Source organism: Pituophis catenifer, unplaced genomic scaffold (assembly GCF_029215685.1).
Source record: "Pituophis catenifer annectens isolate HBS135680 unplaced genomic scaffold, rPitCat1.0.hap2 SCAF_2, whole genome shotgun sequence".
Classification (NCBI taxonomy): Eukaryota; Metazoa; Chordata; class Lepidosauria; order Squamata; family Colubridae; genus Pituophis; species Pituophis catenifer.
This window is the reverse complement of record NW_027256882.1, coordinates 278,619,758-278,646,509: the sequence shown is the minus strand read 5'-3', so window position 1 is coordinate 278,646,509 and position 26,752 is coordinate 278,619,758. Positions and strand designations below refer to the sequence as shown.

Sequence of the window (26,752 nt, the reverse complement as noted above, 5' to 3'; positions counted from 1 at the left end):
CTTCTCCCTCCGACGCTGCCTGGGATCAAGCCAGGATTCATCATCCTCGCTCCCTATCTGTTGTTGTTCCGATATGCTTTCCTCCTGGCATATCCCAAGCTGTTCGTCTTGGCCTTTGGATGGAACCTGAGGCATTGCCAGAGAGGAGGGTCCTGGAGAGGGAGGCCTTATCAGTTCCTCCTCATCACCTTCTGAGTCCTCTTCCTCTGTTAGGACAGGCTCAGGAGTCAGGGTCACAACGGCTCCTGGCAACTGCCTGGACTGGACAAGTCCGTGCAGTTTTCTTGGCAAGGTTCTTCAGAAGTGGTTTGCCATTGCCTCCTCCTTACTAGTGCTGAGGGTGACTGGCACAAAAACAACTGACTGTTGTGGTCCACCAGCAGCCTGCAGAGCTGGCAGCGGAGTCGGACAGTGAGGAGGCTGGGGAGGACAATGGGCCAGTTCTAGAGTCAGGGGAAGGCCCGGATGAGGGCTCTGCATCAGAGACAGAGATGGGATCAGGGCCATCTGGAAGCGATGCACAGACTCCGGAGCCTCCAGAGACCGACAGCAGAGAGGCAGAGGAACAGGAGGAGCCTGTTCATAGTGCACGCATGCGAAGAGTTGAGCAGAAGAGCAGTTAAAGCAAAAAGGACGACTCGGGAGTAAGGCAAGGAGATGATTGGCCCCTCCCATAAGGCTTAAAAGAGCAGCAAAGGCTCTTGGGGTCTTTGTAGAAAAGCAACTTTGCTACATTTGTTTCTTGTCGGGGTCTCTTGTTTCTGAACTTCATGGGGCTTTGCCAAGAAAATCCTTCGGCAGGGTGCCAAAGAAGTCAAAGGTTTGTGATAAGGCCAAATGACTTTTTCTGAAGGACTTGTTTTGGAATTAATTTGGATTAAGCTGAGAATGAAGTAATTCTCAGCTGTTCTAATAAAATATGTTTGTTTAGGACTGATTGTGTCTGGTAATAACTACTTAGGCCTAGGTCACAACACCGACTGGCTCAGTACCCAAGGAGAGACTAGAACTCACAGCCTCTTGGTTTCTAGTCTGATGCCTTGTCCACTATCCCAAATTGTCTCTCTTCTATCATTATTCAAGATGGGCCTGTAAAATAATTTGATTGCCACCACCATTAAAACTACAGGCAGGTCATAAAATATGCATTGTATTTCTACCAAAATTCAAAACGAGACTAGAAATGTTTCATTGTATGTCACACAGAATGATAGATGTGTGAAAATGCAAGTTATGGAGTAAACGCCTTTCAAAATTATGTGCATTTCATGGATTTGTTAGGACTTGAGGGACCTTATATTGAAATCTGTCCACTTGCTGTGATCCAATTACTCTTGGGATATAAAGCCCAGTCTTAACAATGCTTCCGAGTACAGCTTTACTGTATTTTACCCTCTGAACACAAGATACAATACCACCGATTGCTTCAATATTTTAATTCTCAGCTGGGTAGATTCACATTATGTCAAAAAGAAAATAAAGATGTTTATCTACAAGGTTTGCATCATGACCCAAGCATATTCCAAAGAAAAATAATGCAACAGAATCCACTTTTTTTTCTGCACAAAAGAAAGCAGTGTCTTCTTTAATGAAAACTCAAAATCGCACAAACCGTTGATTTAGTAGGTCATTTGTATAACATACATTTGGTTTTAATTTGTCCAAGGCACCTGTAAAAACATTTGCTGGTGTGAAACAGAATGGATCGTGGTCCTTTTGAGTGATTTGGGTTGAGAAAAATAAGTCTGCTTATTTGTCCTCACTTGTGAGTTGTAGGAAGGTGTTCTGCAGTTGCATGCTTTTCAAAACTTGGAAAACTTCCGGTTTATCAATCCTAACACAACACTGCCAATATCTTTAAAGGGGGAGAATTGCATAGATTTGTTCTGTTTCTCAAAACTGCAAACAATGCCTTCAAAATATGTAATACTGGATAACAGCGAACATTGCTTGCCTTTTAATATTTTAAGTTCAGAGGAATTTGAGCACTTGACGAATATGAGAAAGCTATTCCATTAGAATTTCTACGAACGTAAAAAAACGAAGTTTCAAGTCAATATTATACAGGCAGGATGCAGGGCAGAGTAAAATCACATTTGCTGTTCTGGAACTGCCTTTAGAAGGATTACATAATAAATGGCCAAGATTTAAGAATACGTGAAGATGAAGAACAATACCGGTTCAGCAAAAACAGGAGAAGAAGCCTGAATATTTTGTTTTTAAACGATGCCGTCAGTGTCTATACAACAATATCCCTGGCTTTGGAGAGGACCAAAGAAGAACTCGATGCAAGTTCAGTTTGAGTTTTAACATTTCAATGATAACGTTTTGAAGATCACGGCTGTCCCGTATTCTCCCAAGTCAGATGACTTTCAAGATCACGCAAGCTAGGATCTCTTCGTTGAAGAGGGATTAAAAAACACTTTTACAAAAGTTACGATCGATGTGAATACAACGAATACAAATAACGGTATCAAAACATGCTAAAAAGAGCTGGTTCCCGTCTACCTTTTGCTACACAGAACAATTGCACCGTTAAGGACTGAGCTGTTCTCACAACTTCCTCATTTCATACCCCTGCTTATCGCTGTTTCCCCAAAACTATTTTTTTTTAAGTTGAATCGGCAATCTCTAACTCTGCTCATCTAATGCCACCCACAAGGTACATGATTAATTTTATTTTTTTGCACTCTCTCATAGCTCTAAAGTGGAATGAGATTTCAGAACCCCAATGCCCGCTTGCCTTGCCCGCTTGCCTTCCTCTCAGACACACAACAATTATTATACAGATCATGCCTTCCATGATCTCCCCAAATAAGAATGCAAAAAATAAGTGTGAGAAATACTCCTGTGCCAAGACCTTACTTGGGATGTATTTTGACAATGAAGTAAAGGTATTTTCCATCCACCCATTTCTCCTGGATGCTCAAAGACAGAATTTATCTCTTTTCTGCCTTGGAATCTGTCCATTTTATAACATTCGCAATCCATTATTTGGTGTACTTGATTAAGAAAGAACTCAATAATTTAAAACATTGAAGCATTTTCAACACTAAAGGATTTCCTTCCCTCTTCTCCAACTAGTGCAATGCTTTCCATGCACCTCTGGAACGCACAATAGAAAGGCCATCAAAAGAATTTCTTTGCTGCTGCTTCTTGCTGACTCCTGCAGACACAACAGAAAGAGAAATCCATTAGCTCAACTGACTTTAGAAAGCTTTTTGTCTGCCTCAATAAGTGACTCTTTCAGAACCAGAAATGCTCTGGAATTCAGATGGGGGAGACAGGGCAACCCCACCCTAAGCTTCTTGGGCTGAACGTGGCCTTTTTAGTACTTTAATCTGAAATAATTAAGCTCACTAGTCTTCAAGATCTCCAAACCAACCTAAGGCTAACTGCTGAAATAAGATTAACAATTACTTCAGATCACAGTGAAGTGACTGACAGAAGCAGAGCCATTTAGACCAATATTATTTCCCACCGAATGCCTCATAGTGAGAAACTAATAATTAAATTAGATTGACGTAGAAGGCCAGGAGCACAGTGGCTCACATGGGTAGGACGCTGGGTTGGAGGTTAGCAAACTTGTGTTCGAGATCCGAGTGCTGCTGTGGGACAGCGTGAGCTCCTGTCCTTTGTTCCAGCTCCTGCCGGGGACATCAAAGGAGCCCCCAATTGGGTTCCCCCCCCAGGGAACAGCTAATGCTTTCAACCTGTAAGCGTTTCGGTGCTTAAGATACACATGCGATGCGACATATAAAGAACGTACTCTATCCATTTTGTGTTGCAAAAGGAAAATACCTCACAGAAGGGATTGGAAAAGATGGTGCTTTATTTTTCCTTGCAGGCGTTTACAAAAAGTTATTTAGTTGCCAGTAGAAGAGAGTATTTGTAGCTGAGGGTTGAACTATGGGGGTCCTTGGTGCTCTCAGAGCTTGATTGTTTTCTTGCAGATGTTTTATTACCCAACTAAATCACCTGCTCAGGTAATAAGTCCTCTGTAAGTAAACAGCCAAGCACAGAGAGCATCAAGGACACATTTCTACGTCAATCTTTCTTCAAGGAGCACTAGGTGGCTTATTTAATATTTTGTCCTCTCAAGTTTTATTCATGTAACAATATTATATTGACAGCTATGCGAAGAAAGACTTGCTTCATCCCCGGGACTTTTACCCAGACCCCCCTGGGTCCAATTTCAGCTTATTCAGTTCAATCCCCCTCCCCCCCCAACCAGGAGCCCCTCACAGCTTTGACCCCCATATTTAAGACCCAAGAAAGGAGGGGAGGGAGAAATGATTAGCGGACAACACTTATGCATTTCCATGACATCAAAAGAGCTTAAAATCTTGTCCACCCTGTCCCTTTTTCTACACCCTTGGGAATGCAGATTTCAAAAGGCTGTTAAAGAGCCATGGTGGCGCAGTGGTTAGAATGCAGTACTGCAGGCTACTTCTGCCGACTGCCTGCAATTTGGCAGATCGAATCTCACCAGGCTCAAGGTTGACTCAGCCTTCCATCCTTCCGAGATGGGTAAAATGAGGACCCAGATTGTTGGGGGCCATATGCTGACCCTGTAAACCGCTTAGAGAGGGCTGTAAAAAGCACTGTGAAGCAGTATATAAGTCTAAGTACTATTGCTAAAATGTGCGAGAACCAAGTATTTCCTCAATGAGGGAGTGTTTTGGTGAGGACAGGTTCTTGTTCCCCAAAATTCCAAGAGTGGGCTTTAAATCTTTAAATTACATTTAAATAAATTTAAATAGCAAAAAAGACCGAAAAGGATCCTAAATAGTTACATGTGACAGTGAGAATGTGAATAATTTTTTTTTTAAAAAAAATGCACTTTTGAAAATTCCTAAACATTTACATAGCGAAGACTCCACAAACATAACAACAAAAGTGCATTTGTGCCAAGGCACCACCATCTTAAACACATTGGTATCAGGGATAAGCAGCATCTCTCTCTCTGTGTTTCTTACAATTTAATTTTATGTGCCCCAAGACATTTTTAGGGCTTGCTTAGAACAGACACAGATTCATTTCTGAGCCAATCATTCAGTTCTATTCCTCAAGGCTCCTCCCTGTTTGCAAAGGTATGTTCAAGTCGACACTTACCTGTACATGATGTAACTAATAAAGAGTAGCGTCTGGAATGCTACAAATATAAAGAAGTGTGTTGTGGATAAACATGATGGAAATTGTGGCAACTCTGGACATTTGGGTTTGTCATTTGATGGCTGAAAAACAAACAAGATGATGAATTGATTTTTCAACAAACCGAATCTATGAGTGTACTCAAAATCATTTTGATTGAAATAATTTTCTTTCATGTGGCCTTCTTTTGTGCCAGGGCAACCAGGGACTTCTCTCATGTGCCAGCAGGGACAAAACCAGTACAAATGAACTGCCCTTCCATCCAGGGCCTTCTTTCATGAAAGGAGGCCTTTGGTGAGGTGCAAATGTGGGAAGTATTGCAGTATTGCAATTACTATTGCAGTATTACAGTACTAGGGATTCGAACTGCTGAACTGCCAACCTTTTTGGTAGAAGCAGATAGCCAAATGCAGTCATAAATGAAGGATGTTGGGGAGAAATTGGCTAAGCTGGAGGAGGAGTCAAATGGGGAATTAGTCTGGAATTCCTATGTGGGCACAAGAGAGCAAAGTCTACCCCTTCCCCTTGAATGCCATTGAACCTTATCTAGCTTTATCCAGGTCTAAACCATCGGTCTGAGAAGATTCCTGTGTTACAATAAATAACTGCAATCATGTAATTAAAGTCCTCTGCCATTTTTGCAATTAAACGGGGGCAGGGTTTTCCAGTCTCAGACATCTTGTTGACTTTTGGGGACACCTTTCCTCCCCCCCCGCCCCCCAAAAAACCTAGGACAGAAATAACAATAGATACCATGTTCCTCTGGACTAAATGCTCAATATCCCTCTTTACGATATGGAGATGTTCCTTAATGTCATTGAAATGCTGTGTGGTTTCGTAGATCCCACCAGAGGAAGCGGGATGGTGCTGAATGCCAGTGACTAGACGCAGAGTTTCCCCCATGGAATTTCTGGAAAGAGAGTCAAGAATGCTCACGTCAGAGAGGCCATTTAATGCACCTGAACATTTAAAATAAATACCTATTTTTTGGAGCGTAGGACACACCTTAGTTTTTGGGGAGGAAAATAGGAAAAAAAAATCTGGCTATGAGGTATTCATCTGGCTAGCGTCCTTAGCCTGGTCAGCTTCAGCACATTAGTTCACTGGTTGTGAGCGTGCACGATCCCCGCAGCCTTAAACGTCTCTCAAACGGAATGTTTGGAGGCTGAAAACGCAAGGCGCGGAGCCCAAAAATGCAAGCCATTGTCTGTGCCAATCTCTGCAGCCAGGAAGAAGACACGCTGAGGCTGAAGGGTGGGGGCCGGCAGGTGAGTGGGGCTACATTCGGAGTATAAGACACACCCAAATTTTCAACCTCCTTTAGGGGGGGAAAAGTGTGTTTTATACTCAGAAAAATATGGTATATGTCAAACATAAAATATAGATTTTTTAAAAACAAATTCTTAAAATTTGAGTTCAACTTTATTTAAAAATAAAGTTCCACATTAGTTGAGATAGAAAGATCTCAACTAAAAATACAGATTTTCTAAAAAAAGTTTCTTAAAAAACTGAACTGAACTGCCTCTTGAACCCACAGAACTGTACATATAAAGGAAACAAATTAAAAAGAACATCTGAGCTAAAGTTTCACATTAATTGGGACAGAAAGATCTCAACTAAAAGTACAGATTTGCTTTAAAAAATTGCTATGCATTTATAGATAATAACCAGCTTAAATAATAGGGTGGTTTTTTTTCTGATGAGCTCCAGTATCCAAAAACTTATAAAGACCAATGTTTTGAAAAATAACAGCCAAACAGAATACTTCAGGCATAAGTATAATTGGAGTTAAATAAAAGCTGTTATTGTATAACCATAATTATACTTTTTGTAACAAAATATACTGCACAAGAATTTTATAATTTACCAAGTTATTTATCTAAGGAAATGTCATGTACTTTTTATAGGTTTTAATGCTTCTATGGAAATTTATAATCAGGGTAATTATTACTTTTCTTAAAAAACGTGGGGAAAAATGACTTGAAGAAAATTGTATTGATTTGTAGATGTAAATATATATTTTTTTAAAATCTCAGACATTGTTTAAAGGTCCCAGTGAGTTTGTGAGAAAAGATACACACTGGAAGAATTAATAACAATTTAAGCTACACCTAGCTTTTCATTACCTAAATTATCATTATTACCCAATTATGTGGAATTTTGCTTTCTTGGCTTTCAGCTTCATCCCTGGACTTGTCATTTACTTTCTCTCCAAAAAGCAAGTGACCAAGTTAAAAAAAAATCACTATGGGCACAATTAGTATATTATTTTTTAAATCCTTTTGACATCCTAGCAGAGACTTTTTCATTTTTAGCAAGAGTTTTATTGTTCGATTTCCCAGGCTAAATAACCAGGGACATCTCTTAAAATTTGCAACATAAAAATATGCAGGGGAAAAATGACAGTCAGTGTGCTTTTGTACACAGTATTAAAACTGTCTTTATGGGTTGCTTAGGTTGCTTAAGATCCAATTGATCTTATTGTTGAATTGATCAATTGTTGAAAACTTCAGAGGGAAACTCATCTTCCCAATCTGATCAGAATGCTCGAAAAACTGCAGCTGAATCTGATGGGGAGAGTGTGGGTTGTTGTTTTTTAAATCTTTCCAGGACACAGTAGTATTTTTGTATAACGAATGGTACCCAGCTTGCATCTTTAGCATTAAAGACTGCAGGGCACATAATAGAATTTACTAGCCAACTCTTGCTCCACTGGGTCAACATTTCAGAGATTGTTCCTAAATAGAGAAATTGTGGGTTGACTTTGACTCCCTGCAGGAAGCTGGCAGGGAGTATTTTCCTTCTTTCCTTTCCTTCTTTCCTTTCCTTTCCTTTCCTTTCCTTTCCTTTCCTTTCCTTTCCTTTCCTTTCCTTTCCTTTCCTTTCCTTTCCTTTCCTTTCCTCCCCTCTTCCTGCTTTCTCTCCTCCCTTCATTCTCTCTTTGTGAAATCAGTGCTCAGAAAGTCCTCACTTAATTTTCACCGCATAAAATTCACAATCTTGGAAGGAAAAGTTAATACATGCTCTCTAACTATATCCATAAAACACCCTGAAACTAGTACCGGTATAAAATAGCCAGAGGAAATGCTTGCTGGACAAGCACTCCAAAATACAACAGCTCAGGAGCCATCTTTTCTTCAGTAAGGAAACCAGAACTTAGGCAAATCGTTATCTCAACCTCTCCTCCAACTTCAATAAATTTCAGCCCACAGATGTTCTGCTGCAAAGATGGTAGATACCACAGGCTCCTATCCTCCTTTCACTCCATCATAATATGCTATATGACTTTGTTTACCCATGCACTGCAACAAGGACCTCAAATGCATTTGCTACACCGGTAAGAGTCATTTAAAAAAACAAACAAACAAACAAACTTGTATATAGGCCATCAAAGAATAAACAGAAAGTGTGGAATTTCAATGAGCAAAAAAAGAAAGGGAACTATCGTATTGTTCGGTGTACAAGAAGCACTTCCCACCCTCCACCCCCCAAAAAGTGGGTGGAAATGTCTATGCATCTTATACAGCGAATGTTGCCGAAACCTTTCCCACCTGCCAGCTCCCACCCTTCAGCCTCTGCCTCCCAGCAATTTACCTCCTGGCAGCAAACAGCCTGGTCAGCTTCAGCACAGCCTGATTTGGCACGAGGAGCTGATTGGCGGTTGGATCGGCTTCCCAGAATACTGCCTATCAGCTGTTCCAGGCTGCAGGAATCGCCACAGCCTGTTGCCACCATCCATCACTGCTGCCGCCTATCACCGCTTCCACGCACCCCATTTTCAGCCTCCACACATCCTGTTTTTGGCCTGTTCCAGGTAGCGGGGATAGGTGGCGTCGGCAATGATCCCCGCCGCATGGAACGGGCCAAAAACAGGACGTGCGTAGGCTGAAAATGGAGCGTGCGGAAGCAGCAATAGGCGGCAGCAGCGATGGACGGCGACGGTAATTCACTATTGAGTAGTTCACACCTCAACAACAATCTTATATAATAATGTGAAACCTCTGTTGGACATAAGCTGGTATATTATGTCTTTCACATACGAATCCTTACTTCATTTCCCCAACTTGTCTCAGAACCTCTTCTTGAGTTTTTACGATATTGTCAAGTTCTAACTGGGAAGCCTATAAAAAAATAGAAAAGAAACAGAGAACAGAACTGTTAGTGAAAAGTACAAAACTGTCAAAATACAGAATTGTGACCTGTGTAACATGTGTACCAACAATATACCTGTCCTTGATGGCTAGGGACATTTGACCCTCTTTTGGAAATCTCTTCTGTTACCGCAGCGACGTATCTTCTCTGTTCATCCAGAATCATGTCTAATTGCCTGTTGAGCTGTTTTATTTCCAGGTGAATTCGATTTTGGCCTTCGAAGATCTGTCTCAGCTCACGATCACTCACCGTCTCAAAGATATCTTCCACTTTAAAACAAAACCACACAAGTGGGACATTCTGGTGGGTCAAATGATTCCAACATAACTGCATATAAACATATACTTAACCACTTGCTGAATTTTGATGTGAGTTTAACTAAGGTGTTCTCAGTAACACACACAAGTCAGAGGGAAGCACAAAAGCAGTTCTAAATAAGATCTGTCTACTTGAGATGTTTCATTAATAGCATTAGGCCTATACACATCTGTGCCTGAAATAAATCCCATTTATGAGTCAGTGAAGTTAAAAGCACTTGGGTCCAAGCGAATGGATGAAGAATTTCAATTTCAAAGGAAAGATAGAGTGGGTCAAAAACCGGCCTACCGGGCTGTCACGTGCCAAAAGCGGGGGGAGAGGAGGTGGGTGGGTCACGCACACATGTGCAGGGTGCATTGAATTATGGATGTGGGCACGCACGTGTGCAAACCCCCTGCACTCCTCCGCTATTGGCACATGACGGCAAAACAGTTAACCCTCACTGTGCTAAAGGAACTGGTGCGTATAGCAGACTGAATGCATTGCAAAGCAAAGATCATTTCTTCATTTTCCCCTCTGTATTCCCTTGTGAAAATCATAGAACTACAGGATCCTCTAGTCCAGTGTTTCTCAACCTTGGAAGCTTGAAGATGGGTGGACTTCAACTCCCAGAACCCCCCAGCCAGCGCTGCTGGCTGGGGGGTTCTGGGAGTTGAAGTCCACCCATCTTCAAGCTTCCAAGGTTGAGAAACACTGCTCTAGTCATTCTCACATGGACTGTCTAGGAAAAAATCTTGTTTGCCAACAGACCAGAAAGAATGCCCATTTAGAACAGCAATTCTTTCAATGAAGACTTGGCTTTCTACATCGAGTTTATCCCTTGACTACTTACTTGGCTGGCCTTGCATGTCCGGATGCTCTTTCTTAAATTCCTCTTTCTTTTTGTCCAACTCTTGCTGGAAATGCTGAAACTCTTCTTGATATTTCTCTTTGTCCTTTTCAGCGATGTCTGCATCTGGTGGAGGCTATGAAATCAATTCTGAGTAAAAAGGCATCCTAAAATTTGACAAGCACTATTGGCATCAGGCACTCTGAGTTAACATTGTGGGGCTTCCAAGGAACAGTTCGAAGAAGCTGGACGGGCTCATACGCGCTACCTGTTTGCCTTTATGTAAAGGGAACTATGAGGCAGTATTCCCAGATTGTTACCTCTTATTTCCTGCCAGACTTTATCCTGTCACTTGTGAGATGAGAAAAGTCTGAAGCAGGGTGTTTGTTTTACCCATGCTATTCCAGATTCTGCTGAACCAAGCCTCTAAATGCATAAGAAGTGTACAGAGTCCTTGAGTTACAACCATAACTCAGCTTAGGAGCCTTGGTGGTGCAGCGGACTAAAGTGCTGTTAAAGTAGCACTTAGCTGCCAGCTGCCTGCAATTACTGCAAGTTCAAATCTCACCAGGCTCAAGGTTGACTCAACCTTCCATCCTTCCGAGGTAGGTAAAATGAGGACCCGGATTGTGGGGGCAATAAGCTGACTTTGTATAAAAAAGAACACCGCTGGGGGGGGGCAATAGCTACTAAGCAGGTATATACAAAAGTATGACGGCTATTGCTTAACGCACTGTAAGCCGCCCTGAGTCTCCGGAGAAGGGCGGCATATAAATTGAACCAATAAATAAATAAATAAATAATGGAGGCCTGTAGAGATTATTAGTCATCCAGGTCATTGTTGTCCCAAAGGTGCTTTATCAGGAGGTTAACTGGACTTTCTGGTTTTTTGTTTTTTTCTTTGAAGACGTTTCGCTTCAACCTCTCTAAAAGGATGCAAAATGACCAGCTGTCTGCAAGGAATATAACTCCTTTATTCCCCACTATCCTGCCAGAGCTGAAGAAGCTTCTTGGATGAGAAGCGAAACGTCTTCAAAGAAAAAACAAGAAAGTCCAGTTGCTTCCTGAAAAAGCACCTTTGGGACAACCATAATGGAGTCTAGCCATCACAGTCATAACTCATAATGGTCGTAAAATGGGTTGGTCGCACGATTAAGCAAATCAGCCTGGTTGATATGTGAATGCTGTGGTCGTTAAGCAAACCAATGCTTTGCTATGGGTGCCAAAAACTGGAACTTAATGCTGCTTTTCAGGAAAACTGTCATAAAATGTGGTCATATGACTGCAGGATGCTGTAAATACAGCCCTAGTGCTTTAAGTGGCCTACTGCTCTAAGTGCAATCAAGTACCGGAAATGAGGTCATGGGGGGACCCCAAAGGGGCTTTTTCAGGAGGCAACTGAACTTTCTGGTTTTGCTTTTTGAAGACTTTTCGCTTCTCATCCATGAAGCTTCTTCAGCTCTGACTCGATGGTGGGGAATGGAAGGATTTGTGTTCCTTACAGACAGCTGGACATTTGCATTCTTTTAGAGAGTTTGAAGAGAAACGTCTTCAAAGAAACACACACACACACACACACACACACGCACACACACACACACACACACACAGAAAGTCCAGTTGCCTCTTGAAAAAAGGACAACTTTTTGGGACAACCATAATGGAGCCTAGCCATCACAGTCGTAACTGGATAACACGACTTGGATAACTGAGAACCTCACAGACATCTTGGGGGGGATGATGACTGTCAGAACTTTGGATCTGGGTTGTAACTCCTCTGCCCCCACCCCGGTAGGTCCGCTGGAACTTCAAGCGGTTGCTATGTGACCGATTGTAAGTCCAAGACTATTTATTTATTATTTATTTATTTATTAGTCGCATTTCTATGCCGTCCAACTCCTTAGGGACTCTGGGCGACTACCAGTCTGTGCACTGGTAACTTCTTCTGAACTAACTTCTGATCTGCTGCTTTAGTGCTAAGAAAAAACAGGGCCAACAAGGAAGATGAAATGAGGAGGAGAGATCTGGGTGAATAAAGCTTCATTCTCCTCCTTCTGGAAACATAATTGTGTGATGACCACTGCCTGAATATGGTTAAAGAACAGATAGTACTGACTTTCATTTTCGACCTCTCTAATCTTCCACGTTTTCCTGGCATAATTAAAAAAGATGGAAAGACCACAAAACATATACTGCAAGTCTATAATTCCATCAGAAATCTAGAATTAGCCTTTTTTAAAAAAAAAATAAATTATTTTTCTAAAAAGGAAAGATACTCTACTCAAAGATTCAACATAGTTGATTTGCAACCTAACTGCAGATTACTATCCTGTTTTATTGCGAATGCTTGCTCTGCATATTCTTAATGAGCATGCAGAACAAATATATAATCCAAAGATACCTACCGTCATTTTGCCAGGCTCTGTCAACTGAAATGTCAAGAATGACAAAACATCATGGTCGTCTAGATAAAAAAAATCAGAAATGTGTCAAAAGAATTAGTCTACATTATGCTAACTCAGTAGAATGATTTAGCAATCTAAAAAACATCTTATTTCACGCATTATAAGGCCAGGAACACAAAGGCCAACATTAGGAATGTTGGGTGAATGTTTGTCTATGGCCAAAATTGGCAACACACCTTCATTAACCGTGGACTAAAATGGGATCCACATCAAACAACAGCAAGTAAACGTGAATTAACTTTCACTCCTCATTCTAGCAACTATGCTTTTCTAACCATAGAGGAGGAAATTTATGCCTGAAGATAGATACATAGATAGATAAATGTCCAAACCAGTTGTGCGTATTTATCATAAGGTTGCATTGGATAAAAAGCAGAAGGTAAGGAGACAAAGGAGTTTCCTACAATTCTAGGTTCAATAAATGATTTGGCAGACCTTGTACATTGATTTAAAAAATTGCTCAATCACAAAGGCAGATTCTAGTTCTCTGCAGATTTAAAGGTGAATTTCAAATATTGGTCATCCAAAATATCTTATGGTCTGGATTTCAGTCACGGCATTTCCTTTTCATTCAGGAAGTTAAGTCAAACACTTCGGTTCAATGTTTCTTAACCTTGGCCAACTTGGACTTCAGCTCCCAGAATTCCTCAGCCAGCATTGCTGGTTGGGGAATTCTAGGAGTTGAAGTCCAGACATCTTAAATTGGCTAAAGGTTGAGAGACATTGCCTTATACCAGTGCATAACTAGGTTCCAAGGTATCACTGCTGCTTTGGGTTTACATTCCTCTAAACTGCAGTCCTCTCCTACGAGATCCATGGAACAATGACTTGGACACATTTGAAAGCAGTCTGAGATGTTAATGGACATTGAAAAGAAAAGTGAATTCTTTCTGAGAATACCCAGTCCCTCAATAAACACACCCTCAATTGAGATTAGGGTGTGGCTGAAAAGGACACGTCTGTCATCTTCTACCTGGTGTAAACAAGTGCCAAGAGGACAATGGCTCGATCCCATACACTTAGTCTACTTAATTTTTCTGTTGCCACCCAGAAAGACAACCATCTTTGTGCCAGTCTCAGGTTTTTTTTTAACAGATATTAAATCTGCAGGCATTTTGACTCTATCTATCCCAACGAGAGAAATCATTTCCTGGGCAAAATCATCAATGGGGAGGTAACCTGAATGGTAAAATCACCTGCGAGGCCACCCGTTGCTGCAGAGATGCCAAAGTAACCCTGAAGAGGCAGCACCATGTTTTCAACTTTGGCACAAAACTCATAGTCTTCTTTGTCTGGAGTAAAGCCATTGTTTATTAATACCTTGGAAGAAAAGAGACAGAGATGAAGTCACTGGATACAGAATTAGGCCAATTATCTATCTCATGGTTTTCCAAGTTTGGCTTGCCTGGGCTGCACGTTATAGGTATTATGTCTACCTTATATGCAGCTCTACCATTCCTCTCTACTGTAGTTGTTTCCTGTATCACATTGCCACTCTAGGATTCATATTGTTCCTGTGATGCATTTCCTGTTCCTGTTGTATTACTCACTCTCTAGTAAAATGGTTTCTGCACAGCGATGGCCTGTAGTGTGGTTACTTACTCTATATGAAACAGCACAGAGTGAAGAGGAATTGTTTTGGATTGCATATGAAATATATAATATAGTTAATGTATATAAATATAAAGAGCCGTGGTGATGCAGTGGTTAGAATGCAGCACTGCAGGCTACTTCTACTGACTACTGGCTGCCTGCAATTTGGCAGTTCAAATCTCACCAGGCTCAAGGATGACTCAGCCTTCCATCCTTCCGAGGTGGATAAAATGAGGACCCAGATTGTTGGGGGCAATGGGCTGACTCTGTAAACCACTTAGAGAGGGCTGTAAAGCACTGGGAAGTGTATATTGAGTCTTAAGTGTTATTGCTATTACTAAATCACATAATAATGTTAAAAAGTTTGCAATCGTATAGGGCCGCATTACTAGCTATCCAGGGCCACATGCAGCCCATGGACTGCAGGTTGGACCGGATTGGTCTACGAATGGAAGAAGCTTCTTGGATGAGAAGTGGAAGGTTTTAAAGGAAAAAAACCAAGAAAGTCCAGTTGCCTTTTGGAAAAGCACTTTTGGGACGACCATGACATGAATGACTAAGAATCTCTATAGACACTGGTCCACCTAGTTGATCTGTATGTAGTTCAGTCAGTTGAATCAGTCAACCATACGCTAAATAAATAAGTTGAATCAGACAACTCAGGCTTTTCCACCCAGTCCTATGACCTAAATCATTTGAGTAGCAATACTAAATTATGTCAGACAAATGACTTTTTTCAATTATCGTCCTCAGCCAAAATGTTATTTTAAAGTACATTGAAAAATCTCTTTTGTCCTCCAAGATAAAACAGTCCGTTTCTGGGTCTCAAGCTTTGCGCCTTGGGACTGAGAATACAATTTCACTCTTCATTTATTAGAAATATTTCTTTCTTTTCAGCATATAAACGCCAGCGGAGGTCGACCACTTACACTTTATTCATTCAAAAAAGCAACTGGGAACCATTTTGTTACAGGTTTTCAAATTGGAGGCAGTTAATATAACTTATTTTCCTATGCTGCAGAACCCCAATTATTTATCTCTCTGCCAAACTTTTAAGCAATGCGAAAAACATTCCAGAAGTTCTGAAAGATCTTAATCAATTGTGATACATTAGGACCGCCAGACTTCTCTTCCCAACTTCCAAAGTATACTTTTAACTCACGGGTTCCTGTTATTCATAAACACATCATTAAATATACACACAGGAAAGTATGAGGAGAGCTGAAATTACTTACAGATAGTGTCTTCTGATAGTAAACAACCTTCACACGGATGGGATAAGGCTTGTTACGAAAATCTCTTTGACATGACGCCAGCGCTTGTGTGGACCCATCACTTCAAAACAGAAACATCTTATCAATACAAATTTAGCAGTCAGGATAATCCACAGACAAACATTAAAGACCCATGTACATGACATACAGTAGTGGCCAAAATTGTGGAAACCTTTTGGGAAAAGTGTATTTTTGAGGTTTGATGGCTAATAACACTTTTTTTTTTTTTTTGAATTTCAAGATAATCCTATTCCACTGCTGGAATGGCCTGGGAATAGCCCAGACCTTAACCCCATTGAAAATCTATGGAGCCCACTAAAGAAACGTGTTAGTCAGAAGCAACCCAGCAATAAAACCCAGTTAATAGAAGCAGTCATTCCATCTTGATTTCACATGATAACAGCTGCAGAACGAAAGGACTTGGTTCACTCCATGGGAAGACATTATAAGGCCGTAATTCATGCTAAAGGTTACCCAACTAAGTATTAACTGACATGGTGATAATTTTTGTATATCTCATTTTTTCTATATGTTTCACTTTTCTTCTTTATACTGCGACTGCTATTCTAAGAGCAAATCCTTCATAAAGGTTATTGCATTACATTCCTGATTAGATTATCTTTCCATTGATATATAATTTTATGGTACCACTCAAAAAAAAGTGGTGTTATTAGCTAGTTTTAGAATATACACTTTTCCCAAAAGGTTTCTTCAATTTTGGCCACTATTGTATGGTCCATCTGAATAGTATAAAATAGAAGCCGTCTATAAGTAGTCCTTGATTTACGACCATAATTGGGACTAGAATTTCCACTTTTCCTTTTTGCCATGATTTTTAAGTGAATCCCTGTGGTTGTTCACTGAATCCGTGGTCATTAAGTGAATCTGGTTTCCTCCATTGACTTTTGGGAACCTGCTGGTAAGGTCACAAATGGTGATCAGACGACTCTGGGACATCGCAACCATTGTAAAAACATGCCAGTTGCCAAGCACTTGAGTTTTGATCATGAGACTCTAAGGATGCTACGATGGTCATAAATGTGAGGACCTGTCATAAGTAAGTTTTTGCAGGGTTTTTTTTTTTTGGTTGTTAACTTTGAATGGTCACTTAGTGAATGGTTGTAAATTGAAGACTACTTGTATTCAATGAATAAAAACTACAATTTCACCAAACAACACCTTAACCCATAACTGAAATGCTTAATATGATCTAAACCTGGATTAAGAGGAAGTCTGGTTATTGTTTACTGTGGCATGCGTTAGCACACATTCATCATTAAGATGTCAGTTTTGAAACTGGAATGGATGGGGGAAGGTTCATGAAACAAATAAACAAACTTGGGAACAATGGATAAACCTTCTGAAAAGACCGCTACTCCCAGAATTAACAATCTGGGCAGCTGCAAGATTACAAGCACTGGGTATGTCCTTAGTTAGACTGGCATTTCATGGTGAGGGTAGCAAAAGACTGGCATTGTGACCATACATGATGAGAAGGGGGTGAAATATGAGCTGAAGAGATGGCAGAGCAAGGAATAGTGTGGCAAAGAGGAATTGAGCCAAGAGTTTGATGGGAAGGATAAGAAAGAGGGATGGAATTTCACTTTAGAGACAAGTGACAAAAACGATCTAAACTGCTCTAGCAATTGAAGTTCTACCACTTGGACTGGGGACCAAGAAATGCATTTTCAAGCCAATTCAACTGCTCATGTTTTGGTCACCTTATGAGTGGACTACTGTAATCTGCCCTATATGGAGCTGCCCTTGAAAACCACTGAGAAACAGTAACTGATCTAGAACGTAGAGACACAGGCAACCGTGGATATCCACATCGTGGAACATCTTTGCTTTGCAAACTATGCTGGTTCTCAGTAGGCTTCCAGTTAACCAAAACTGCTACTTATCACCAGTATAGGGACTGGCAATCTAAGGGACCTTCTCTCTACCTGCCCATCCTGTATGCACCAGATTCCATCAGTTAATCAGTTGTGTGATGGGACCTAGGAAGTAAATTTTATCTTTGTAGCATTTCCCCTCCAGAACAACCTTCTCCCTGAGATCTGTCTGGCCCCCATGCTGACCATGTTTAAAAGAGCCCTTAAAATAACAGAATAACAGAGTTGGAAAAGACCTTGGAGGTTTTATAGTCCAACCCCCTGCCTAGGTAGGAAACCCTATACTATTTCAGATAAATGGTTGTCCAATCTCTTCTTAAAAACCTCCAGTGTTGGAGCAACCACAACTTCTGGAGGCAAGTCCTTCCACTGTTTAATTGTTCCGTCAGGAAATTTTGCCTTGGTTCTAGATTGGTTCTCTCCTTGATTAGTTTCCATCCATTGCTTCTTCTCCTGCTTTCAGCTGTTTTGACAAATAGGTTTGACCCCCCCCACCCCCCTCTTCTTTGTGGTAACCCCTCAGATATCGGAACACTGCCATCATGTCTCCCCTAGTCCTTCTTTTCACTAGACTAGACATACCCGATCCCTGCAATAGTTCTTCATATATGTTTTAGCCTCCAGTCCCCTAATCATCTTTGTTGCTCTTCTCTGCACTCTTTCTAGAATGCAGGAGGTCCCCATGTGCTATATTGTTTTTAGAATATATTGTTTTTAGAATGGTTTTCCTTGTTCCGCTCACCTGTACTTTTCTACTTGTACTTTTTTAAATAATGACTTTATTACTGTACCCCACTGAGAGCTATCATGAAGGTAAGTTCATAACTTAAGAAAAATAAATAAATGAAGTAGTACTAATAGTTACGTTTCTGTGGACTCTACTTTATAACTTTCCAATTTTTCCAATCCTTGGGAATCGAGGTTATTTCTTCTATCCACTCAGCAAAAATTTAATAGATAGACATCAAATCATATATACATGGGGCTCCCCTTGAAGTGCACCCGGAGCTCCAACTGGTCCAGAATGCGGCCGCACGAGTAATTATGGGAGCAACATGGCGCTCACACGTAACACCTCTTCTACACGAGCTGCACTGGCTTCCGGTGGCCTTCCGAATGCGCTTCAAGGTGTTGGTCCTTACCTTTAAAGTGCTCCATGGCTTAGGACCTGAGTACTTATGAGACCACCTGCTGCAACCGATAACCTCCCACCAACCAATACGCTCTCACAGAGGAGGCCTACTCATAGTACCATCATTAAAACAATGTCGTCTAGTAGTTCCAAGGGAGAGAGCCTTCTCCATGGGGGCACCTACTCTTTGGAACAAAATACCCCCTGGAATACGAATAATCCCAGAACTTCGCACTTTCCGACATGCCCTGAAGACCTTTCTGTTTCAACAAGCAGGGCTAGCATAAACATCTAAATTCTATGCCAAGGTCTTAGCAGATACACCAAGTTGACTCAATTTTTTATTTACTGTTAAAAAAAAATATATTATATGTATATGAAATCTTATTCTGTTCACTGCCCTGAGTCCTTCGGGAGAAGGGCGGTATAGAAATTCAATAAATAAATAAATAAATAAATAAATAAATAAATAAATAAATAAATAAATAAATATAAAAATAGATGTTCTTTTTCTTATGGAAAATGAAGATAGATCAGATCAAATGCAACCTACTTTTGATGGTCATAATGGAGCTTGCCATTATTGCCGACAATAATCACTGCAGGGTTGTTTTTCTGCGATGGAAGGAAATAAAAACCAGCATGAAGATAGGACAGGATACGAAGACTGAAAAACCAAGTAGGTCCCGAAAAAGTTATTTAAAATTCAACCCATAGCATAGCCTTCAATGGTTTCTCACTCACCTTTGCGTCGTTGTCAAAGGAGTCAAAGAAGATGCCAACACCATTCCAGTTATCTGCCGCACCATAAACTGGGCCATCTAATCCTTGTCCTTCAGTATACCAGATTGCCTGTTCAGATACATGAAGATCAAAGCAAATTGTAGACACTCCAATTCATGCAATCACCACGTTTGCAAACTCCCGTCCCATTCCTGTCCCGTTCATGTCCGTGGCGCCATTTAAGGCGCTTCTGGGTTGAAAGGATTAGTTGGTGACATCACCATTGCCCATTACCAGGAACCCATGGGGGCTCCTTTCCTGCCCCCATCAAGGAGCTGGAGCAAATGACAAGAGTTTAGCCCATCACGCAGCAGCACTTGGGTCTCGGACGCGGGCTTGCTAACCTCTAATCCAGCATTTGCAAATTGCAACTGGTATTACGTACCAATCCATCAGCTCCTACTCTCCCTCTTCCAGTCACACGGAAGGTCACTTCAATTTCCCAGTATTCAAATATGGATTTGCTTTTTGTCCATACGGATCCTCTTTGGCTTTTTAATGAAGGAGTTATTCTGATCTGATCAGCACTGGGGATAGCATCTAAAAAGGAAGTTCACCATTTTTAGTAATATGTTAAAAACCATACTTGTCAAAAGAATTCCAAAAAATTATATTATTTTTTTTATCCTGCCTTTATCTTTTTTTTTTTTAATAAATAACTCAAGCTAGCAAACATACTTAATATTCCTTTCTCCTATTTTGCCCACAACAACCTTGTGGGGCTGAAAGACTCACTTAACAACTGCATCACTTAGTGATGGCATTTCAATCCCAATTATGGTCGTAATTCAAAGACTACCTGTATACCATTGACCACAATGAACAAGGCTAGTCATCACGAATACAAAAGCACTCGAGATTTTAAAATCTGAACTTTAAAAGTTCAGAAATAGCTATTTTCCAAGTCAATTCCCAGGTTTCAAATTTAAAAGAAATTTCTGAGCTGGGGAGTGCTTTTGTAACTCGAGATAATAGAATAGAATAGAATAGAATAGAATAGAATAGAATAGAATAGAATAGAATAGAATAGAATAGAATAGAATAGAATAGAATAGAATAGAATAGAATAGAATAGAATTCTTTATTGGCCAAGTGTGATTGGACACACAAGGAATTTGCCTTGGTGCATATGCTCTCACTGTACATAAAAGAAGATACGTTCATCAAGAATCATAAGGTACAACACTTAATGATAGTCATAGGGTACAAATAAACAATCAGGAAACAATATCAATATAAATTGTAAGGATACAAGTAACAAAATTACAGTCATACAGTCATAACAGTCATAGGAACCCGGATAACTCAGCAGACTAATGCATTGTAATTTAACTCCAGCTGTCTGTAATTAGTAAGTTCGAATCTTGCCAGGCTCAAGGTTGACTCAGCCTTCCATCCTTTCTAAGGTAGGTAAATTGAGGACCCAGTTTGTGGGGGCAATAAGCTGACTTTGTAAAAATATACAAAAGTATGAAGGCCATTGCTTAACGCATTGTAAGCCGCCCTGAGTCTCCAAAGGGCGGCATATAAATCAAATTAAAAAAAAAAAAAAGCGGAAGGAGATGGGTAGTGGGGACGATGAGAAGATTAATAGTAGTGCAGACTTAGTAAATAGTTTGACAGTGTTGAGGGAATTATTTGTTTAGCAGAGTGATGGCATTCGGGAAAAAACTGTCCTTGTGTCTAGTTGTTCTGGTGTGCAGTGCTCTATAGCGTCGTTTTGAGGGTAGAAGTTAAAAAAATTTATGTCCAGGATGCGAGGGGTCTGTAGATATTTGCACAGCCTTCTTTTTGACTCGTGCAGTATACAGGTCCTCAATGGAAGGCAGGTTGGTAGCAATTGTTTTTTCTGCAGTTCTAATTATCCGCTGAAGTCTGTGTCTGTCTTGTTGGGTTGCAGAGCCAAACCAGGCAGTTATGGAGGTGCAGATGACAGACTCAACAATTCCTCTGTAGAACTGAATCAGCAACTCTTTGGGCAGTTTGAGCTTTCTGAATTGGCACAGAAGGAACATTCTTTTGTTGTGCTTTTTTGATGAGGTTTTTGATGTTAGGTCTCCATTTTAAGTCTTGAGATGCAAAGTTAAGACTATAGCTTCCAGCCAACTTTACTCCTAAGACACATTATACATCTGGGATGTGGAAACCAAACAATTAGTTTGTGGACACTGTAGAGTTAAATCTGGCATGAACCAGGCACATCCAAGCAAGAACAAAGTAGCATTAAACAGCCTTGTCAATGTAGCATATCAGAAAGTCAGGACTTTGCTTGGCAACATCCAGGTTCACAGCCCCACTGGGCCCTGGACCTCAGAGAGTGATTCTGGGTGGCTTGCTTCTCTCTGACTCATCCGAATTAACAAGCAAAATGAAATAAATAAGATTTGGGCACTCTTGTTTCTTTCGTATTGGTTAAGCTCTGCATTAGTCTTGCAGAGGCAGATAATGTATTCAGAATCATCCAGATTAAAGGAATTTAGGACCTAATCCAAAGAAATTCCTAATCTTATCACAGTGGGGAAAAACATACACATTGTGCTGTTCCCGAGCTAAGCTACTGTACACAGTCTAGAGCAGCAGCCCCCAACCTTTGGGGCACTAGAGACCGGTTTGGTGGAGAGAAGATTTTCCCCGGAACGGCAGGGTGTGTGGTTTCATGTGCTGCCTGCATCCCATGGATGGGGCTTCGCTTGTTTGCGTGGCCCGGTTTCTGGCATGCTGAGGCCTGGTGCTGGTCCACGGATCAGGGATTGGGGATCCCTGGTCTAGAAAACAGATTTCAAAGGATCAATTTTCATAAATGAAAGGCAGGCTGGCTGGCTGTAGATCACAATATGGATTTATATTACATTTTGCAGGTTGCAGTAAATACATACCAAATCTTGCTCTTCAATTCCAATACTATATTCCGGGAGATGTTAGGAAACGTGATAATGGGCAACAATTTGTGTAGCTGAGGAATCTTTCTCAATATTGTTCCACATTGTTTTAAAGATTAACAAAGCACTTTCTTAACTGTTCTTCAATTCTAATTTAAAAGATTATTAGGTTAAATGCTAGCTTTTGTCCAATAATTGGAGTTAATATCAAAGGTAATTTGCTTGGTATTTCAAGTGTTGATTTAATCAGTAACAAAAAGTCAACATGATACTTTTTTAAAAAAAGCAAAGCCTAGAATCAGTTGTCCACCAAAAACAGAGCTCAAAAGTAGCAACCATTTAAGATAAAGAATTTATTATAAACCACGATGGATAAACAATTCAAAAGTTTTACCAGGAATGGGTGTTCGGATCATATGTAAAGCAGGGCAAGGCAGCCTCTCATTCTACAGATAAGGGGTGTCCAGCCTTGGGAACTGTAGATTTCAATTCAGAATTCTGGAAATTGAAGTCCACAAGTCTTAAAGTTGCCAAGACACCCCTGCTATAGATCGTGACGAATCACCATATAGCCAGAGTTTATTCTGTCAATTCCAAAATTTGTGTCAGCTACTCAAGAATAGGAAACTGAATGGCAAGAAATGATTGACAGACAAAAAACTAAAGACATCAGCTTAGTTTTACTTGTTGTATGAGCGTAAGATATTCAGTCACACTTTGATATTTGCACCCTATATGACATATATGAACAAGTCACTCTGCAAAATCTGATCTTTAACTTCAAATCTAGATAAGATAAAGAAGAAATTGAAGCATGTTATTATGCTAAAGTTGCTATATCCAATGGAGCACATTTGCCATCTGTTCATTTGAATCCTAGCCATATGGCAGAATATAAACTATCATCCTGCAGTCACATGTGAACACGAACACAGACAAAAGACACTTCTAGCTATAAAGAGTAAAGGCAGAAAGATATTGTTTCAATATCTTTGAAACAAGCCATCTTATATAATATAGTAATTCCAAAACAGAGCAAGGAAAAAAATGAATTTAATTCCCTGAAGGAACCAGGGATCCAAAGACCTCTTATTGAAACACATTCACACTTAGAAAACAGCAGAATTTCCAATGGAAACAGTAAATAGCTGAAATAAAGTTACTCTACCAGCAGGCCCTGAAGACCTAAATCTTTTTATAAATTATAATTTAAGCACATCATAATCTTTTAACAATAAAGCATTATGGTACCTGTGCCCATACATTATGCCACAAAGGCAAAAGTGCCAGGAATGCTAACTCCCACTATAATGGAAAATTGTTGGGAGACTTCTCAAATATGAGAGATTTAAAAGCTTGACTTCAATTAATTTAGTTTGTCAAGAAGGAGAAAGATAACTTTTATATTTTTCAATGACAATATTAAATAAGTATGGAATATGAATTCTAGGAGGAGGGGCTACTTGCAGGATTTGAGAGTAATGAAAAGAGTATCTCTATTAGTATAAAAGAGTCAAGATTTTTTTGAGAATTCTCATTCCAATAATCCAACATGAGACTTCATGGAATCTGCAGCAAGAGACTATAAAAAAACAACAATTCTTGCTACATATGATATGGGGAGTATATGATCGCTTGGAACAGTAATCATATACTCACTATATCATATGTTGCAAAAATCATTATTTTTTTTATAGAGCAGTGTTTTTCAAAAGGTTTCCCTAGCCAGGGAAACTCTGGGTGTTGTCGTCCATACATTTTAAAGTAGCCAAGTATGAAAAACACTGGTATATAGTAGTATGGTCAATCTGAGTTTTATTTGAATAGGAGTACATCTGCCCAAAAACTTTTTGTGTCCTACTTACTCTGGTGTTTGTATTAGGTTGCTCCGAAACATTGGTAATGTGGACCAATGCTTATCTACTCAGAGCATCAAATTTATTATTTGTATGTTGCCTTTATTATCTTTATAAACAACTAAGGGTGACAAACATTCCTAATACTCCTCCCTACTCCTATTTTCATCAGAACAACAACCGAGATTTAGGTTGGATTGACAGAGAGCAGCTGGTCCAAAGTCAAAGTCACCCAGCTGATTTTCATGCCTAGCACTCAACAGTCTCTTGGGTTCTAGGCCACACCGTAACTACTACAGCAAACTGGTTTTCTTTTCCAGATATCCTCATCAAGCAGAGCTAAATGCCTATGGAGATTCTCAGTCATCCAGGTTGTCCCAAAGAAAATCCAATTGCCTCTTTAAAAAAGCACTTTTGGGAAACATCAAGCAGAGGAACTTCAGCTTTTGCCAGGTAGAGAAATTCTGGATCAAGTCATCACTTTTCCGTTGCTGATTTCTATCCTCAAAGGCAAGGAATTTGAGATTTAGAAGATAAATCTGCACAGGAGAAGGCAATATGTTTGAGCTAATGGTTCAAGAGTGATTAATGGGTTTCACTCCCATTAAGAAACACCTTGCTGGATCATATCTGGATCACAAACAGGATTTTTTGCACTACTTATCCCTGAAGGGCAAGTTGTGAAAGAATACTTTATAATTCTTTAAACCCAGACCAAAAAAAAAAAAAAAATTGTAACTTTGGGCCAGTCACTCTCTCTCTCATCCCAACCCAACCCACCTCTGGGATTGAGAAAGGAAAATGTCCATTCCTTTACCCCCATTTGTATTAAAAAAAGATGAGGCAACAGCCCACAAAAGCTGGATGTTACCCTTAGAGATAAGACGATGATTTATTTATTTGTATTTCGCCAAGCATTATTTTATGACAGCTATAAGTGTAAACATAATTTTAAATGCATGAAATGATGATGCAAGAAAGAATCGAGATTTTGTTTTTACACTTCCCTAAATCGTTTTGACATGTTCCTATTAAGAGAAATCTCTTGATTTATAAGCCAATCACGATTCCCGTATAAGCCAAGCTGAGCCGCGAACACAAACCAGCGGCACTCTGCGTATGCCCAGAGGCGCTCCTCCCTTCCCGAGCTGCGCTCCGAGGCTAATCGCTGATCCTTCAGAATAGATTCCCGAGCCGATCGCAAGGTCAAAGGAAGACCCGCCTTCCCCTCTTTGGGAACGAGGGCTACTTACTGCCCGTATGCGCCCAGAAGGGCACCGATCCGTCCGGCTGCACCAAGTGCGGACCCTTAAAGCTGTACTTGTATTCGAACCGCCGGTGAGGCGCCGCCGCGCCGGGAGCGCCGCCGCTTTCCGCCTGGCCTGTGGCGTCTGCCGGGGAGAGGAAGCGGCTGCTCAGGCACAGACACGCGGCGACCAAGAGCCTCCTCGCCACTGAGCCATTTCTCCGAGCCCTCAGCGCCACCATCTTGGACTCTGCTGCATGGAACCCGGCTTGGCCAACAGGGCGCTCGCTGATTGGTCCAGCTGCCAGAAGGGCGGTGCCTCCCGCGGCCAAAGGGCAAGGAATACGGTAGCTTGCTCAGAGGGCGTGGCGTCGTTAGCCACGCCTTCCAGGCCACGCCCCAAAAACGAAGCAAGTGGGAGGGGGCGGAAGAGCGGTTATTTCGGACTTGGCTGTTTAACGGTCGCTCGGTGCTTTTTCCGCATTGGGGGAGGGGGGAAGGGAACCACGTTTCCATGATCATTAATTTATAAGGATTACCTGGCTTAAAGCAATGCTGCCGTGGGGACGGTCGATCGGCAAAGGAGAAATACAAGGCGGGCGGCACGCTTCTCTCTTAACTGGCTTGGGCCCATCATCCCCCCCCCCCCAGCAGCATCGTGTTTGGCGGGGAGTGATGGCACTTGTAGTCCCCAGCCTCTGGAAAGTGGCCGGTTCAGGTGGGAAGTCTAGGCCTGTCAGGAGAAAAAGGAAAAGGTAGCCTGAGTACAGGTGGTCCTCGACTTACGTCCACAATGGAGCCAAACCTTTCTGTGGCTAAGCGAGACAATTGTTGTGAATTTTGTCCCATTTTACGACCTTTCTTGCCACAGTGGTTAAGTGAATCACTGCAGTTGTTAGGTTGGTATAATACGGTTGTTCAATGAATCTGGCTCCCCTATTGACTTTGCTTGCAAAAGGTACATGATCCCTGGACACTGCAGGCATCACAAAGCTGACTTTATAAATATACAAAAGGATGAAGGCTATTGCTGAGCACATTGTAAGCCGCCCTGAGTCTTCGGAGAAGGGCGGCATATAAATCAAATTAAAATAAAATAAAATAAAATAAATAAATATGAATCAGTTGTCAAGCATCTGAATTTTGATCATGTGACTATGAGGATGCCACAACGGT

At 40.8% G+C, this 26,752-nt stretch overlaps 1 protein-coding gene across 1 annotated transcript; it reads right to left on the bottom strand.

Annotated features, from left to right (window-relative positions):
• Positions 1-1,439: 1,439 nt before the first annotated feature.
• Positions 1,440-25,825, bottom strand: LMAN1 (lectin, mannose binding 1). Its single transcript, XM_070938916.1, has 13 exons — positions 25,584-25,825; positions 19,981-20,135; positions 19,557-19,664; positions 19,366-19,427; positions 15,747-15,846; positions 14,115-14,238; positions 12,859-12,917; positions 10,457-10,589; positions 9,382-9,575; positions 9,205-9,275; positions 5,908-6,064; positions 5,116-5,237; positions 1,440-3,166 (listed from the first exon to the last, which is right to left on the bottom strand). Exons 1-13 carry the CDS (start codon positions 25,816-25,818, stop codon positions 3,130-3,132), a joined length of 1,557 nt encoding a protein of 518 aa, XP_070795017.1. The 5' UTR covers positions 25,819-25,825; the 3' UTR covers positions 1,440-3,129.
• Positions 25,826-26,752: the final 927 nt, after the last annotated feature.